The sequence below is a fragment of the Notamacropus eugenii genome, chromosome 2, assembly GCF_028372415.1.
Source record: "Notamacropus eugenii isolate mMacEug1 chromosome 2, mMacEug1.pri_v2, whole genome shotgun sequence".
NCBI classification, from domain to species: Eukaryota; Metazoa; Chordata; class Mammalia; order Diprotodontia; family Macropodidae; genus Notamacropus; species Notamacropus eugenii.
The window spans coordinates 328,258,436-328,277,444 of NC_092873.1; the positions used below are offsets into that span (position 1 = coordinate 328,258,436).

General features: G+C 38.5%; 1 protein-coding gene across 7 annotated transcripts in view; it reads right to left on the reverse strand.

Moving 5' to 3' along the window:
* Window positions 1-19,009, reverse strand: part of PITPNC1 (phosphatidylinositol transfer protein cytoplasmic 1) — a 378,124-nt gene that overhangs the window by 66,327 nt on the left and 292,788 nt on the right. For 5 of the 7 annotated variants that reach the window (XM_072645459.1, XM_072645455.1, XM_072645461.1 and 2 more), the window contains one exon: window positions 17,387-17,488. The exons of the other annotated variants lie outside the window; for them this stretch is intronic. In XM_072645459.1, coding sequence (XP_072501560.1) covers window positions 17,387-17,488 — 102 coding nt within the window. The remainder of the gene's footprint in view (window positions 1-17,386; window positions 17,489-19,009) is intronic. 7 annotated transcript variants of the gene reach the window in all.

Genomic DNA, 19,009 nt, shown 5'->3' on the forward strand with positions numbered 1-19,009 from the left:
AGTCTTTTGACTGAGTTCAAATTCTACAGAACAAATGCTTTTATTGGGGGGATTTGTTCTGTGAAGTTTGGATTTAATCAAAGTGCCACATTTGAGGACCTAGGGGGCCACAGGATCCCCACCCATGAGATTGTGTAGGGAAAACCAGGAGAGTACAATAGTTTTCTATTTTCAAGCTTTATGTTTTATGTTCTGGGGACTAAAATAGAAAAGAATGGAAAATCATTGATTGAATGCTTACCGTATGTCATGTGGTGAGTTAAGCACTGGGGATACAAATAGAAAGGGAGAAGACATTGCTCTCAAATTCACTTTCTCATTAGGGGAGACAGCACATAAAGAGGGGATTGGTTTTATGGCAGATGGAAAAGTCAGGTGGTACTTAGGATCCAGGAGGCAGAGCAGATGATAAGGTTCCATGGAACTTGAGTTTAAATGGCAGTGCAGATGGTCTGTAACTAATGATTTTTGGAAAGGGGTGATATACCCAAAAGGTGGGAGTAGAGTGGTACTAAAAGACCTGGATTACTGGTGTTATTTGTATAATTTGTATAATTCAATTCAACAGACATTTGTTAAATGCCTACTATGTGCAAAGTAGGAGGGAACATGGCAGAGAGGTTACAGCATTGGCTTTTGAGTCCGGAAGACCTGGGTTCAAATCCATCGTCTCCGATATTGGCTGTGTCACCAGCGATGACTCACTTAACCTCTTAGTACTCCACAGAATTCACTAATGCTCAATAACACGGAAGTTTCTGATCTGCGAGGAAGAATGGAAACCAATGAAGTCATAGGCTTAGATGGACATATGAAAGGTACTAAGGTAGGTGCTGGAGGTACAGAGAAAAAAATTAAGTAGTTCTTGCCCTCAAATAACTTACATTCTTTTTATGCTAAAAAATTCTTCTCTGATTAAACTTTTTAGAACAGTTGGTCCATAAAAACCTCCTGTTTCCACTGAGTGTCACCCCTATCACTCTGTCCTTGAGTCTCATGTAGAGGGAGTTAAAGCCTGAAAGTGAAAAGTTCCTACATAGCATTCTTTCATTTTATGTAACTGTTAGCAGACTGGAGAAAGGAGAGAACTTCTGTAAATATTAATTAGTGATGATGAACTTAGAATAGCTGCTGGTCATCTTGTAAGCAACTGTACAGACTTGTGCGTGAGAAACAAATTCCGATGTGAGACAAAGATGAGGACACCAGAGTACATGGGAGATAAATATTAATGTCAATGAGTAAGTGGTAATTAGTGATGATAAAGTTAGAGTAGATGCTGGTCATCTTGTACATAATTATACAAATTTGTATGTGAGAGACACATTCTCATGTGTGACAAAGATGAGGACACCAGAGTATAGGAGAGACAAATACTAACATTATTTAGTGATGACAAAGTTAGAATAGCTGCTGGCCATTCTGTGCATGTACAAACTTGTGCATGAGAAGCAAATGCTATGTGTGACAAAGATAAGGACACCTCAGCACATGAAAGACACATTAATATTATATTAATATTTGCTAAAATATTCATTAGTGATGATAGAATTGCTGTTGGCCATCTTGCATATAATTGTACAAACTTGTACATGAGAGATGAATTCTCATGTCTGACAAGATGAGGAGACCAGAGTATGTGAGAGACAAATATTAATATTAATTAGTAAATATTACTTAATTATGATGAAGTCAAATAGCTGAGGGTCATCTTGCACATGTCTGGACAAATATGCATGAGAAACAGACTCTCATGTGTGACAAAGATAAGGGCACCACAGTACAAGAGGGAAAATAGGAATATTATATTAATATTTGCTAAAACATTAATTATTAATGATGAACCTAGAGTAGATGCTGATCATCTTCTATATAACTGTATAAACATGCACACGAGAGGCAAACTCTCATATGGGACAAAAATGAGGACACCAGAGTTATGTCCTCTGCTGACCTTTGGGCTTGAAATATTCAGAAATGCATGACATTGGCAGGTCATCTAGCCCGCTACAGTCTCCCTTTCATGAGAGGGGAATTCAGAGATGAATTCACCTTCTGTGTCTTTGCAACTTGTGTCATTTTCCCATTCCTATTCAGATCCTCAGTCCTTCATTTATACAACCTCCACAATTTTCTGGATGAAGCTCAAACTAACTAGTTTTGATCTGGTATTTAGAAATTCATGTCTTTTTTTTTTTATACCTATTGGATCTGGCATTTCATCCCTAAGTTGGACAGGTAAGGATTTTCCATTTCTCTTCTGGGAGATCTCATAAATAAATGTAACCAGATATTGGCAGAAGACCTATGCCTGCTGGCAGACAGAGATTGCCATCATCTAATCTATAGCACTCTTAGAGAACTTAGCTCTTCCTGCTAAGAAGGACAGAAGAAAGGAGGGGAAATCTTCAGGAGAGTAGTAAGATCTAGAGGTGACAATGCTGAACTGGGAGACTTGGTGAGAGAAAGCAAAGATGAGTGCCTAGGCAAGCAGTCTCGGATGCCAGGTGTGGGACTACCACCAATAAGAGAGAGGGAGGGAGGGGAAGGGAGAGAGAGGAGGGGGGGGGAGAGAGGAAGAGAAAGAGGAGGGGGGGGATGGAGAGGAAGAGAGAGAGAGAGAGGGAGAGAGGGAGACAGGAAGGATGGAGAAGAAGAGAGAGAGAGAGAGAGAGAGTTTGATTTGGGAAAAAGAAAATGGAGCTGCCACTATGGCCACCTGTGCTATAGTCTGGTGAGCATGAAGAGGAAGAGGAAGGAACAAGCATTTATTAAGCAACTACTGTGTACCAGATATTGTGCTAAGGACTTTATAACTATTATCTCATTTGATGAGGGTAGAGTCCAGGGAAGCAGCAGCCACATGAGAGAGAAGAAGCTATGGGAGTAGTGGCCTTGGAAACAGGAATAGCACCCCAGTGATGAGGTAGCCAGTGTCAGACTCTGGGTTAAAAGTTAAGTCTAGATATATCCTGGTTTAGCAAACACGCCCAGAGGGGTAGGTCCAAGATGGAGACTTCTACTTTTTCTTTCTCCTTGCCATTCTGTTTCTGATCCAAAACTATCTCTTTTTCTTCACTTTTTTTTAAAACTCTAATCATCGAGTCATTTAAGCCAACATTAATATAAAATGACTAACCATTTGAATTGTTTACCGGCATGTTCTATTGCTCAAATGATGCTGAAGAAGACAGATTCTAAGTCTCATTGCTAGAATCTTCCTTACTGGGAGCACAGACTTGTATAGAAGATTTTATTGACTCATGTTTTTATAGCCTCCCAGGGACTGCAGGGAAAATATGGATCCATTAGGATCCATCCTCTAGGCAAAGGAGTTGGCAGTTGGATATTAAAGAAATTAGGGTGTTGCTAGAGTTAGAATGTCTAAGGCATTTTCTCTTTCCCTTTAAAGGAAAATTAGTCCCACAAAGGGCAGAACTGAGGGAGATGACTAGGAAGAAAGTCATACCTTCATAGAATATTTAGGAAAGAGCAGCTCCACCTAGCACCTGAGGTGTCCATAAACTGGCATCAGTCTCCCTTTCTAATCTAATTTCCAGCTACTTATTCCAAATCCTCTGACTAGGCTGGTTGACTCACACAATCTTCTGAATCATACGGACCCTTTGCCTTCTCCTTCCTGTCTCTCCTCCTGTTTCTGTCATCTCACTTGCCAAGAAGGCTCTCTTTCTACCTGGCCTAGGCCTCTTTTGGAGTCTAACTGTATAAAAGGGGCTAGCCAAGAGGGAATAATTAACTTTACTCACCATCCACCAAAGCACCAATATGCATAAACCACTGGTAGACCTACAAATTGATGCAATAGAAGATGAATGAAAACTAGAGTTTATTTGTGAAGAAAAACTTTGTCCAATATGCTACATTGGCTCCAACGCCAAAGAAATTCAGTACTGGAATTTTTAAAAAGTTATTTGATTCACAGAAACCTTGTTATGGTAGGCATAGGTCTGACGCATCCTGTACTTTTTTAATTAGAAAGAAGGAAACCTAAAACAGATTTGTCTATTTCTCCAGGAAGAAGGGGCAAGTGGTGGCTAAAAGGTCAACACTGGAATGGCTCAGGATGGGAGGCTATTTAATGCATTTTTTTCTTTCTAATTTTTCTTTAGCATATACCATGTGACTGCTGCTGCTGAAATGGCTGAATGCTGGGACAAATCTCTACTCTGGAATCACAGGATTTGGCTCTCATACAAGGCACCATGGTAGAATGCAAGGATTCCTAATCTTGTCTTGTTTTGTGAATGCTTTTGGCAGTCTGGTCAAACCTATGGATCCCTCCCCAGGATAATGTTTTTAAATGTAAAAAATAAAATTCAGGATTATAAAGGAAACCAGAAATTTTGAAATAAATGTAATCAAAATATGTGGAACTCCCCTCCCCTCCAAAAAAAAAAAATTCCTAAAACTTCAGGGGAAAAACATGGAAAGAGTAGTGATGTTGGGAGTTAGGAGACACAGATGAATTCCCAGGCTCTGACATCAGTTATAAATAATTTGACCTCAGTTTCCTAAGCTGTAAAATAGGGATAATAATACCCACCCTTCATTAGAAGAGTTGAGAGTTATAGGGAAGAACCTTAAAGCATAGTAGAAATGTGAGTAATTATGAGTCAGGTTCTCCCAGAGGGCCATAAGATAAGCTGCATGTGCCATAATACTGTTAAGTATCTGATATGGATGAGGTCACGGCATTCCACAGATTCAAATAAACAAACAAACTCTTAACACTTACTACTGGCTAAAAGCCAAACTCCTTACCCTGGCATTCAAAGCCCTTCACAAACTGGTACCAATCTACTTTTCTAACCTTATTTCCAGCTATTCATCTTTCCAAATCTTCTGGCCAGACTGGTTGACTCACACTGTCTTCTGAATCATACAGACCCTTTGCAATCTCCATCCTGTCTCTGATTCTGCTTTTGTCCTATCACATATTGAGAAGTCTTTCTCTTCCCTTTTACCTGTTGTAGGTGTCCTTTGAAATCCAGCTGAAATCACACCTCATGCATTCCTCCAAATAACCATTAATTAAGTAGCTACCAGGCATAAAGCACCAGGATAGGTGTTGGGAAAGAATAAAAGTGATCATTCAGACATTATCCCTTTCAGGATGGAGTAAACAATCCAAGCCTTCTTTTAATAATAGCTGTCCTTATAAATCCTGGGATTCTAGACTTTGTTTTGCTGAGCTGGGGAGCAAGCATGAGGATTAATAGGTGAATGAGGAGCAAAGGTAGATTTCTGCTTCATAGAAGGCAAAAGTTCCTAATAATTATATGTGTATCAAAGAGATATAAGCAGTAAGCTCACTACATGACTCAAAGCCTAGGTTACATGAGCACAGGGACATTCAAGGAAAGAGCCTAGATATGTATTAGATTAAATGACCTCTGAGATCGCTTCCAACTCTGAGATTCTATGAATTAAACATGGATTACTTTTCTTGATCCAGATGTGCCGTACTAGGTGATACAATGGATAGGGGCTGAACCTGGAGTGAGGAAAACCTGAGTTCAAATGCAGCCTTGGACACTTACTAGCTGTGTGACCCTGAGCAAGTCACTTATCCCCTATCTGCCTCAGTTTCCTCATTTGTCAAATGAAGGGGTTGATCTACAAGGTCTTACAAGTTCCCTTCCAGCTTTAGAACTATGGTCCAATGAAAAGTATTTTCCTTAGGTATTTCTCTTTCTACATCTGGGAGATGCTGAATTTCCTCTATGGCAAAATTGGACACACACAATGTAATGACAGGTGTGGAAATCAGAATATTAGAGGTGGAATGGATTTAAGAGAGAGAAACTAATTGAATCTTCCTCATTTTACAGATGAGAAAACTGAGGCTCAGAGATGGGAATGATTTGCTGAAGATCACACAGCTAGGAAGCAGTAGGATTGGGAATCTGAGTCTTTTTCTTCTAAATTCAATGTTTTTTATATGTATACTTCATTGTACTTCCTTTCCATTTGATAAAAATAACCACAAAAGGGGGCAAATGAGTGGCACGGTGGATAGAGCACTGGATTTGGTATCAAGAGAATTTATCCTCCTGAGTTCAAATCTAGCTTCAGACACTTACTAGTTGTGTGACCCTGGACAAGTCACTTGACCCTGTTTGCCTCAGTTTCCTCACCTGTAAAATGATCTGGAGAAAGAAATGGCAAACCACTCCAGTATATTTGCCAAGAAAACCCCAAATGAGGTCACAAAGAATCGGAAATGACTACATAACAAAAAGAAGAACCGATCAACCTCAACTCCTATCCCCAACGCAAACCACAGCCAGTGACCCAGGACACTGCAGGTATCCTTTCTACAGACACAGCTTCTTCAAGTTGGATGCTTTGACTTTTCCTTTTCTCCTGATGCCACTGAAATAAAGAAATCTCAGGGGGAACATGTCATCAGTGTTCTTGTGCTGTTTCCTGGATGAATTGGTAAGAGAGCCTGCACGGAATTCTTTAAAAAACATTTTTTTCTTTCCTATATTGTTCTCTCTATGAGTTACATTTTTTGTGATTGATCTAGTTCCAGGGAAGACTATAAATGTATCATCCCCTCTAACAGCACTGGAGCTCAGGATCTGCCATCCAAGGCTTCATCCTGAACCTGTACCCAGAGCCTGGAAAGGCAGAGGCCACTGGAGGGTAACCTTCACCAGAGGCTGTTATCCTTCATAGTTTTATATGCTGTCCTTGGGGGAATGGCAGCAGCTGTGTTCTTTTTCCATGCAAGAGATATAATCGGTCATCTTATTATCTGAGACATAAGGTGGGGGAAGCAAGGGGTGGGACAACAAGCTGAAACACATCACAAAACAGCTGGTTTATATTTGGAAAGACAGACGAACTGGGGGTTCATCTCAAGGGAAAAAAAACCAGAAGTAACACAAGAGCCTCCCCCCCCCCCAAAGAAGCAGTTGTACTAAATGTAGTTGCAGAGGCTTGGGTTTGGATCTTGGTTCACCACTCAGGGTTTCAATGTGCTCATTTCTAAAATGAGAGAGATGGACTCAATGTTCTCTACGGTTCCTTTCAGTTCTTACTGCTGGGACTATAAATCTGATAACTTGGAAGAAACTGCAAAACCTGGCCACTCTCATCCACTTAGCAAGACAGCAAATAAAAACACTTTTAATGAGACTGGAAATATGGTTTGTGTAAAGCACTTCTGCTGATGGATACAGTTAAGAATGACAGAATATACTGGTCTCTTTTGCTTGGCTTTCTTGGGCAGCTAGGTGGCATAGAGTGGATAGTTTTGGATACAGATTCTGGAAGGTCTGAAATTTAAATACAGCCTCATACTAGCTACACAATTCCAGACAAGTCACTTAACTTCTATTTGCCCAGTAAAATGCAGAGATAACAAGAGCGCCTACCTCCTAGGGTGGTCATGTACACATTTTAAAGGGCTATATAAATGTGAGTCATTAAGGTCATAATAAAAAAGAAAATTTTTTTAAAGATTCTACTAATACATTAAAAAAAAGAACCATTCACTATCACTTTCTTATGGTCACACCCTCATTAAGGGCCTGTGGCAGGCCAGGAACTACATTAGGTATGAGGGATAAAAGAGACCAGTTCTGCTCTCAGGGCTTCCATTTTACTGGAAGTCATGTTTTGGACAAGCTAGTGTGGCTGACATATTCCTATCACCGCTGAGTCTCCTGGAGATGCTCTGGATGCCAGGGGCCAGCAGTGTAGCCACATGCCATTTGTCCTGATAAGATCAACCACTCGCACCCGAAGAAGTCAAAATTATGGGCTTTACAAACGGTTGTGGTGGATGCTGGGGTATTAATTGAAACACCGAAGGTAACATTTTTGTTACTCTGGCTAGAGGTTTTCTCTCAAGACAACAGCAATACAATATTCTGCCATGGGTTTTCAGATTCATTACAAGACCCAAACTCTACTCATTCAACTTTGTAGTAATTTGTTTCTAGACATCGGATCACTGAACATGTCAAAACATATCTTCAAGTGTACCTGAAACTTAAGTGGCAAGGGATTAGAAAGCTGAAGTTCAATTTTGGCCAACACAATAATTACCTCCTAACCACATAACAAGTACAACTTGTGTATTCTTTGTTCATTGCTCTACTTTACTGCATTTGTGGCAGTTATTACATCCTCCCCTCACACCCCACTCCCCATGTGACTCCGGGGGAAAGAGAGCAGATCTCTGATGCAAACACTGGAGGACTGTGCTTTGTAGTTGGCAACATGCTGAGATTAACAGAGATAACGTCTTTGCCTGAGAGATCATATATTTTATTTCTGACTGTGCTGCTCTGTGGGTGTCCATGCCAAGATTAGAGTAGAACTTGGGGACTGAGTGGTTCTTAGGAATTGAAGCTGGGGCATTTGATTTGGATACAAAAACATTAGCTTTACAAAATTAAAATATAGTGAAAACATTTTTTTAAAGGTATTCACTTATCCTGATTTTCCCCAAGTATACTTCCCAGATCCTAGCTGGTGATGGCACAAGACAGACAGATAAGAAGTTTCTAGTGGAAAATTACTGGTTCTGGTCACCTTCATGAAAAGGTTGATTTGAAAATCTATAGTCTGGATGTTTCTGGGGACATTATTATTTGTCTTGAGGAAAAAGAGAAGACAGAACTCTTCAAATTCCCTCTTTCTACCTGAGATGACAATGTGGAAAGAACTGCTGATAAGTGAGTGACCCAGATAACCCAACCTTAGATTTGTAAGCACTCAGAAATCTAAGAATGAATACATTTTAATGTGGTTTGGCTTTTCCTATTCTTTGGTAGTTGTAAAAACTAATCTGAAGAAAAAAACACCAAGTAAGTCAGATGTTTTAGAGAGAAAAGTAAATAACACTGGTTGACAAATGTTAGTCTAATGACAGAAATGAAATAATTTTCTTTGTTCGATAACATAGACTCTAGGCTACTTACTACTAATCCCCATTCACATCGTTAGGCTGGGTTCCTAAAGGGCAGCTGGTAACTTCCCCTTGCAGGGCTTTGGGAGTAACCCTGAGAAGTAAGGATTGTCTTCCTAATACCATTGCTCATAAGCCCCTACCAATGTGGTTCCCACATTACTGGTTGATATCAGTTGGTTAGTCAGAGTTAATTAGCTTTAAGAAACGGTTATTTGCAAAGATGGCATAGTAAAAATAGGTGGTATAAAACATCTCCCCCAAATCAGGGGCACATTTTCCCACAAGGGCATACAAAGTCCAAAGGAAAGTGAGCTCAACCTTAAAAAGCATACGGGGCAAAGTGGGGATTATTTGGCATACCAGAACACACACATGCACGTGTGGGCACACACACACACACACACACACACACACACACACACAGAGAAATATTCTGGGACCCCAAGCTACTACCCAGGTATACTGCCTTACCACAACAGATGTTGGACCTGATTCTTCCTCTCTCTTTCCTTACACTTAAGATCATAGAATCACAGATATTACAACTAGAAACGACTTTGGAGATCATTTAATCCAAGGCCCTCATTTTGTAGAAGAAAATAAAACCCCAATGGAGAAGTCATTTATATCAAGATCATGTGGCTGGCAAATGGAAAAGCCAGAGGTTGAAGTCAGGTCTTCTGATGGCTCTATATCTGGGCATGGTAAGGGATAGTCTCAAGTATACCAGGAATAGTGTATGTAAGTAAAATAAACAATACAAAATGGCTTCATTTTATTTACCTTTTAAAACACTTTGGCTTTATATAGTTCTTGGATGTGCAGAAATGCTACTCTGCTTTTCTAGAGTAAAAATCCTATTTGATCCCTTCCAACTCCTATACATGGTTCAACTATTTTGACTTCCTTGTTCTGCTAACAGGAACCCCATGGTTCTGGGTAAGGATTTAATTCTCCATTAAAAAAGCCCTAACCTTTTCTCAGAAGCTATTTCTGGAAACTGTTAGACCTACTTCCTTTTTTTGTCATTGGTGTCCTTTTGGCCTGTCTCACATGTGGAACCTGGGCTTGGGCTAGGATCTGCAATCTTCCTCAAGTCTTAAGTGGCTTACATGCCTTTCTATACACGTTCTAGTTCCTGCTTAAATAACAATCATAAAATCAAATTTACCATTAAAACCTTGACTTTTCCATCAATGCCAAATTTAACCTGAAGTTACCTGCCTCTAGGAAATTTAGACTAAAATTCTTTCCCCCAAACTAAAGATGTTTCTCATTTAGTCTCAGTAATTAATTCAGTCAATTGTTCTAATATTAATTGCTTTTACATCACTTTGTAGCATGTCCATTTTTCTCCCCATCTCTCCCCTCCCCCCACCCCCTAATACCTTGTATTCTGATTACCCTTTCCCTCAATGTACCCTCCCTTCTATCACACCAAACCCTTCCCTTAGCCTCATCTTCTCTCTTTTCTTGTAGGGCAAGATAAATTTCTATACCCCGTTACCTGTGTTTCTTATTACCCAGTTATATGCAATAATAATTCTCAACATTCATTTCTAATACTTTGAATTCCATCTTCTCTCCCTCCCCATTCCCACTGAGAATGCAAGCAATTCAACACAGACTGTGTCGTTTTGCAAAAGACTTCCATAATAATCATGTTGTGCAATACTAACTATATTGCCCTCTAGCCTACCCTATTCCCCCTTATTTTTTTATTCCCTCATTTGACTTTGTCCCTTCCCAAAAGTGTTTATTTCTAGTTACTCCCTTCTCCCATTCCCCTCACCCTACTTGTCTCCTCCTCCCCTACTTTCCTGTACTGTAAGATAGATTTTCATACCAAATTTAGTGAGCATGTTATTCCCTCCTTAAGCCATATGTAGAGAGAGTAGCTTCACTTTTCCCCTCTCCCCTTCCCCCTTTTATCCTCCATTGAACAAGATTTTTCTTATCTTTTTTATGAGTTACAGCCTGCCCCATTCCATTTCTCCCTTTCTCCTCCCAGCATTTTCCTCCCTCCCCCCTTAATTTTTATTTTATTTTTTTTGTGGATATCATCTCTTCTGATTCAACACAGTCTGTATTCTCTGTCTGTACGTGTGTGTGTGTGTGTGTGTGTGTGTGTTTGTGTGTATGTACAATCCCTCCACCTACCAAATACTGAGAAAAGTGTCAAGAGTTATAAATATTTTCTTTCCATGTAGGAATATAAACAGTTCAGCTTTAGAAAGTCTTTTATGATTTCTCTTTCCTGTTTACCTTTTCATGCTTCTCTTGATTCTTGTGTTGGAAAGTCAAATTTTCTTTTCATCTCTAGTCTTTTCATCATGAATGCTTGAAAGTCCTCTATAATATTGAATGACCATTTATTCCCTTGAAGTATTATACTCAGTTTTGCTGGGTAGGTCATTCTTGGTTTTAATCCCAGTTCCTTTGACTTCTGGAGTATCCTATTCCAAACCCTTCGATCCCTTAATGTTGAAGGTGCCAGATCCTGTGTTATCCTGATTGTATTTCCATAATTCTTGAATTGTTTTTTTCTAGCTGCTTGCAATATTTTCTCCTTGACCTGGGAACTCTGAACTTTGGCCACAACATTCCTAGGAGTTTCTCTCTTCAGGTCTCTTTCAGGGGGTGATGGATGGATTCTTTCAATATTTATTTTGCCCTCTGGTTCTAGAATATCAGGACAGTTTTCCTTGAAAATTTCATGGAAGATAATGTCTAGGCTCTTTTTTTGATCATGGCTTTCAGGTAGTCCCATAATTTTTAAATTGTCTCTTCTGGATCTATTTTCCAGGTCAGTTGTTTTTCCAATGAGATGTTTCACATTATCTTCTATTTTTTCAAATTTTTGGTTTTGTTTTTTAACTGCTTGGTTTATTTCATAGTCATTCATTTCCCTGAACTCAATTCTCTCTTTCAAAGAACTATTTTGTTCAGTGAGCTTTTGAATCTTCTCCTCCATTTGGCTAATTCTGCTTTTTAAAGCCTCCTTCTCCTCATTGGCTTTTTGAACCTCTTTTTCCAACTGAGTTAGCCTCTTTTTAAAGGTGTTATTTTTCTCAGCATTTTTTCGGTTCTCCTTTAGCAAGCTGCTAACTTGCTTTTCAAAGTCTTCCATGACCTGAGCCAAGTTTAAGTTCCCTTTGGAGGCACTGGAGGCAGGGGCCTTAACTTCCTGTGATAGCATGCCTTGTTCTTCCTCATCCAAAAGAACAGGAGGAGACACCTGTTCACCAAGAAAGTGACTTTCTATGGTCTTATTTTTTTTCCCTTTTTTGGGCATTTTCCCAGACAGTTACTTGACTTCTGAATCCTTTGTCAAGAGGATGATCCTATTGTCCCTCCTTTCGCCAGTGCAGTGTTCAAGGCTGAGATTTGACTCAGCTGTTCGATTTCCCCAGGCCTTTGTGCTCCCTACCGCCAGAGGCTTTAAGCTGAGCTGCTTGGACAATCTGTGTCCTGGGGCTATTGCTGGAGGAACCTCGTTCCCTCTTGCCCAGCTGGGAAAGCCCTCCCACACTGACCTTTGGAACTTTCTTTGTTGCTTGTGGGTTGAGGTATTTGGGACCATCCCTGCTGGGAACTCTTCCCTGGAGGTCTGTTTAGGTCCTGTTTCCTCCCAGTGCCACATGGCCAGGGCTGGACTCTCCTCTGCTCAGTGTCCCATCTGATAAACCTTTCTTGTTGGCCTTCCAGGTTACATTTGTCTGGAAACCTCTTTTGCTCTGTTGTTCTGTGGCTTCTGCTACTCTAGAATTTGCTGAGAGTAATTTTTTACAGTAATTTATTTTGTGGGCTATGGGGGAAGTGCTAGAGTATATGTGTCTTTCTAGTCCACCATCTTGGCTCCACCCAAGCATCCAAAGTCTGGATTTATTATAGTACTTGAAGTCACTAAGCTAATAATATAGTACTTAGTTTTCTCCTTGCCTCTTTTTATCTTTGTTTCTGAATGAACCTGAAAAACTCTTTTGCATCAGAAAATTCCCAGATTCATCAAATGCTCTTCCCAATTCCAACCACCCTGCCTCCCTTTATTTTATTAGGAATGATGGGAAAGTCAGTGTTCAAGCTGACTAATTATATATGGCTAGTGTTTTATTATTGGCTGCTGAAGAAACTTGGGTCACCCACTCATAAATAATGCTCCATTACTGCTAAAACAGATGCATGGCTACTTTTGTTATTTAGCAAACATCCAAGCAATCACAATATGTCTGGAATCAGGGACCGAGATTTGTCCTTGAGATGCAACACATGGACCTTGAAACTCTTATCTTAGTATCATTAAGGCTAATTTATGATATAATAAATAAATCTGTTAAAGAACTTCATTGCCACAGAAGCAAAGTGGCTTCTAATGAGGTTTAGATTTTTCCTTAGATATTGGATAATAAAATCAGTAAAAAAAAATTAAATGTGCAAAGAAACTTAAAAAGGGGCAGAAGGGGACAAAAACAGAATAGTTTTGTTTACTATTATGTCAGATTTTATGTTATTTTTGTGCATATAATATACATCATATATACATACATACTCTCTATATACATATATAAACAAATTACATAACAGAGGCTTAGTTTTTTAAACATGTTTTCCTTGTTTTGTATACTGAAATGTTTATGTTTGCTGGTATTTGTTAAGTTCAAAATGAAAAAGAGAAACTTTAATATTTAACAATATATAAAATCTAATCATATTTTGTCAAATGCTTAGTTACTGAAAAGCAGGCATCATTTCTGCGGCTGTTATCCCTAAATGAAATGGGAAGATACAGGGTGGAAAAGAAAGATGGGTTGGTATGAATCACTTCCTTGCAGTTCATAAAGTAATCCAAAGGAAGGGACTCATAATACTATCTATTTATCCTACATCCTACAGCCAACCACACATTTCCTGTCCTAAATAGAATCTACAGTGTACAGAATGCTGGATTTCAGGTCAGGAAGGTCTAGGTTCAAATCCTACCTATGAACCTTCATAACTGTACAACTCTGGGCAAATGACTTCACTTCTGAGCCTCAGTTTCCACATCTGTAAGATGAGGGAAATAAAGCCTTTAGATTCTACCTCCTAGAGCCATTGGAAGGCTCAAATGATATTGTGCATGGAAAGCCCTTTAATAAATGAAACGTACAACGTAAATGCAAGTTATCATGCTTATTATCCAGCTATATATTGATAAGGGCAGGTTGGTGGCACAGTGAATATAGTGATGGGGCTGGAGTCAGGAAGACCTGAGTTCAGATTTGGACTCAGAAACTTACAAGCTGTGTGACCTTGAGCAAGTCACTTGACCCTGAGTGCCCCACTTTCCTCATCTTTAAAAAAGGGCTGGAGAAGGAAATGGCAAAGTACTCTAGTATCTTTGTCAAGAAAACCTCAAAAGAGGTCATGAAGAGTCCAACAAGACTGAAAAACAACTAAAGAAATATACTGATAGTCATTGAACTTGGCATACTGTTAAGTTAACTTGGCATAACTTTGTTAAGATCCTCCAAATCCAATCAACATAAATAAATGTAATATTTGACAAGGATGGAAAAATGTGAAGATGGGGAGAAATGTGACAAAAAATATATGTTCAGGAACAAGAAATGGGAGAGGACAAAGCTTTGTGGATTGTATTAGAAGCCTCATGTTCCTATATTATAAATACTTTCTTTAAAAACAAAAAAGAAAACTGGCAGACATTGGAAATGGCAAGTACCAAGAAACACTAGAGAGAATGAAATAGATTTTGACAGACAAGAAAAGACCTGTTATCCATATGGGAGTTATCCCTGGGTCTTCTGTCTATATGCAATTGGATCATCAGAGATAAGACAAGAATTTGTAAAACAAACAAACACCAGAAAAATGAGAAAAAGATACACATGAAATGAAACAACAGAATTTTGAATTATGTAAACAAGTAATTGAAAACCAAAAATCTGAAACAGATAACAGATAGGACATTGACAACAACTATAATAATTTCATGCCAAAGTTTCACCACTTAAATCATAAAAGTGTTTTATGAATATTATCTCACTTTAATCTCACAACCATCCTGGGGGGAAGTGGAAAGGGAGAGTTGGATGCTATTATTATAACAATTTTCTAGTTGAAAAAACCAAGACAGACAGGAGTTAACTGACTTGCTGATAGTCAGACAGCTAATAAGCATCTGAGACTAGATTTGATCTCTAGTCTTCCTGACTCCTAAGTGCACTGTTCTATCCACTCTGCCACCTACCGGACTCTAAAAAGGAATAACTGTCACAGCAAGTAGATGAAAAGAGTCCACAAAGTACTTCAGTCCGCAAACTTGTCAAAGAGAGCTGGCTGCCAAAGTCAACATTGGGTTAGAACATAAATTTGTTTGTAAAATGTTATATAACAGATTATTATAATAGATAATATTATCTGTGGATATATTATTATAATAGATAATAGATTATTCATGAACAATATTGTTTCATAAAGCAGAGAGAAACAGTGCAGGATAAAACCAGTTTAAGGAAAGTGTGGCAAGACAGTCTAGTAAGCAAAGTCATCCCAAAGGCATTAAAGATGAAAAGGGAAGAAGGATTTTATATAGAAGGAAAATAGGAAAGATTTGCAAAAACCATTTTAATAAACTGTTTTCTCTATTAAGGATACTGGAAGCACTGCTCTTGATCCCTAACATCCCACTTGGGTCCTAATATCCCACATGAACCATAATATCCCATTTGAATCCTAACATCCCCCTTGGACCCAAACATCCCATTTGGATCTTAATATCCCACTTGAATTTTAACATCCGTCATGTGGACACTAATACCCTACTTGACCTTAACATTATAATCCTTTTATGGAATCCTAGCTATAGATGCTAAAGAGAAAAAAGATAGTAAGTATCTATATCTATAGATATAGATATAGATAGATAGATATATATATAGATACACACACACATACATACTTCAGGCAATAGAATTCTGAGAGCTTTGAAGGACCAACAGACAAAGTTATAAGAAGGAGGGAAAGATACCAAAGGTGTGGAAAAAATCTCAGCACTTGTTAATACTAGAGGAAAAAAGTGACTGAGAAGGAGGGAAGCGGGGAGAATCTATTAAGTTCCTACTATGTGACAGGCATTGTGTTAAGTGAGAATATCAATAACTATCAACCCATATGCCTAATGTCCCGTGCTTACAAAATCTTTATAGAGCCAACTATGTACAAATAAGAGTAAGGAGGCTTTCACAAAAAATATTCAGTGACGGACCACATATTTATCATCTCACAATTAAATGAACATTGTAGAGAATATGAGAACTCATTGTGCTTATTGTTTGTTGGTTATATAAAAAACATTCAATTTGATAGAATGAAATGCTGTCTAAGAGCTCTTTTACAAAAAGGCATCTTCCATCTGTACATCAGGATGATTCAGGATTTCTTGGAAGATGTAAAAATATTCTCTATATTCAGTGGAATTAGGTACAATATTAGGTAGGGCACAAAATGGAGAGATATGTGCTCAAATATGGCTTTGGCCACAACAATGGAAGGATATATCTCAGAGTAACAGGTTAGGGATTCTCTCCTTCTCCAGAAAGATCTCTGGATATTTCTGTTTATTGATGGGATTGAGCTGATTGCATTATCTTTTTAGAGCTTGTCAAAGGAGTTTGACCTGTCCACCCACATAAAAAAAAAAAAAGACTAAATTGATGAAAAATGTCAGATTTCAACAAGCATTTTAATGGACACCTTGTCCAAAGGTATATATCTGGGTCAGATAATATAGAAACATGGACAAAGAGCTGGGCCCAGAACCGAAAATGTGGAATTGCCCACTGAAAATTACAAAGCACTTTAACGACCCCCTAAATTTCCCATAAAAGCAAAGAAAAGGGAAGGGAACAAGTGTTTATTATGTGCCAGGCACTGTGCTAAGTATTCTACAAATATTACCTCAAAGACCCATGTTTTCACTACTCAAAGTTTATTGCTGTTGCGACATGGCAGTGAAATGTGGAACATTTCATGAATGGTAGAACCAAGATGGTGGAGTACAGGCTGGAATTCAGTTGAACTCTCCCAACATATCCTTACAAACAACTTTAAATAATGCCTCATATCCAGTTTTGGAGAAACAGAACCATCAAAAGTTCAGAGAGAAATATTTTTCCAGCTTAACGAGATCTTTAGAAGAGATCTCTAACACTGGGATAGGATCAGGCCTGGAGTATGCCAGGAGCACCAGCAGGGAGCCTTGGAGGCAACAGTAGCAGTTTTGTGAGCTCTCAGTCCAGAGACATTCTGGGCCACAGTTCCAGGGTGGATGGGAGTGTGGTCAGTCATAAGGGAACAGATTCCTAGACCTGGTAATAATTCCAGGGCTAAGAAGAGCACTAGTACTTGTAACTGCAGGGGGACCAGGAGCCCTACCTGAGTAAAGACCAGAGCACAGTCTAGGAGAGCAGTAACCACATCTCTTCTCAGATCATACCACCTTGGAAGCACCAAGAACCTGCAGAGCCCCAGAATGAGCTGTGAAGACAGCAGTACAAAAAAGCCTGAAGCTTGGCACAGTGCCTCCCCAATCCCCACTCCAGGTGGGCAAAGCCCAAGTTTAACATAAAATTTAAAGCTAACAAAAGATTAAAAATTAGTTAAAAAAAATAACAAAAAGAATTTGACTATAAAAAGTTACTATAGTGGTAGGAAAGACCAAAGATATAAACTCAGAGAAAGATAACAATGTGAAAACAGCTACAAACAAAGCATCAAAGAAAAATGCTAACTGGATCCAAGACTAACAAGAATTCCTAGAAGAGTTAAAAAAAGGTGAGTGATAGAGCAAAAATTAGGAAAAGAAATGAGAGTGATATAAGAAAATTATGAGAAGATAATTAACAGTTTTGTAAAAGGGCCACCTAGGTGATTCTGGGACAGCACAATGGATAAAGTGCCAGACCTGGGCTCAGGAAGGCTCATTTTCCTCAGTTTAAATCTGGCCTCAGACCCTTACTAGCTTTGTAAACTCTGGGCAAGTCACTTAACCCTGTTTGACTCAGTTTCTTCATCTATAAAGTGAGCTGGAGAAGGAAATGGCAAATGACTCTAGTATCTTTGCCAAGAAAACCCCAAATAGAATCACAAAGAATCAGACCCAACTGAAATGAGTAAATAACAATAAAAAGAAACACAAAAAATAATGAAGAAAAAAATAACATCTTAAAAAAAACAAAATTAGCTTAATGGTAAAAGTCACATAAAAAAAATCACTGAAGAAAAAAACTCCTTAAAGCAAAATGGGCCAAATGGAAAAAGAGGCACAAACAATCACTGAAGAAAATAAATCCTTAAAAAGTAGAATTCGACAAAGGGAATAGAGGTACAGGAGCTTGCTAAAGAAAATAATTCCTTAGAAATCAGAATTGGTCAAGTGGAAGCTAATGACTCAATGAGACTTAAACAATAAAGTAAAGTTAAAAGAATGAAAAAATTGAAGAAAATGTGAAATATCTCATTGAAAAAACAACTGACCTGGAAAACAGATCGAGGAGATATAATTTAAGAATTATTAGACTACCTGAAAACCATGATCAAAAAAAGAGCCTACAAGTCATATTTCAAGAAATTATTGAGGAAAACTGATTTGACATCTTAGATCCAGGGGGAGGGAGGAGTTAGAATAGAAATTGAAAGAATTCAATAATCACTTCCTAAAGGTAATTCCAAAATGAAAACTGCCAAATTCTAGAGCTCCCAGGTCAAGGAGAAAGCATTGCAAGCAGTCAGAAAGAAATAATTCAAATACTGTGGAACCATAGTCAGAATCACACAAGACTTAGCAGCTTCCATATTAAAGAAGTGGAGACTTGGAATATGATATTTCAGAAGGCAAAGGAACTAAGAATACAATAAAAAAAAAACATACACAGCATAATTGAGTATAATCCATCAGAGGAAAAATGGATATTTAATGAAATAGAGAATTTACAAGCATTCCTAATCAAAATATCAGAGCCAAATAGAAAATCTGACATTTAAACAGAAGATTCCAGA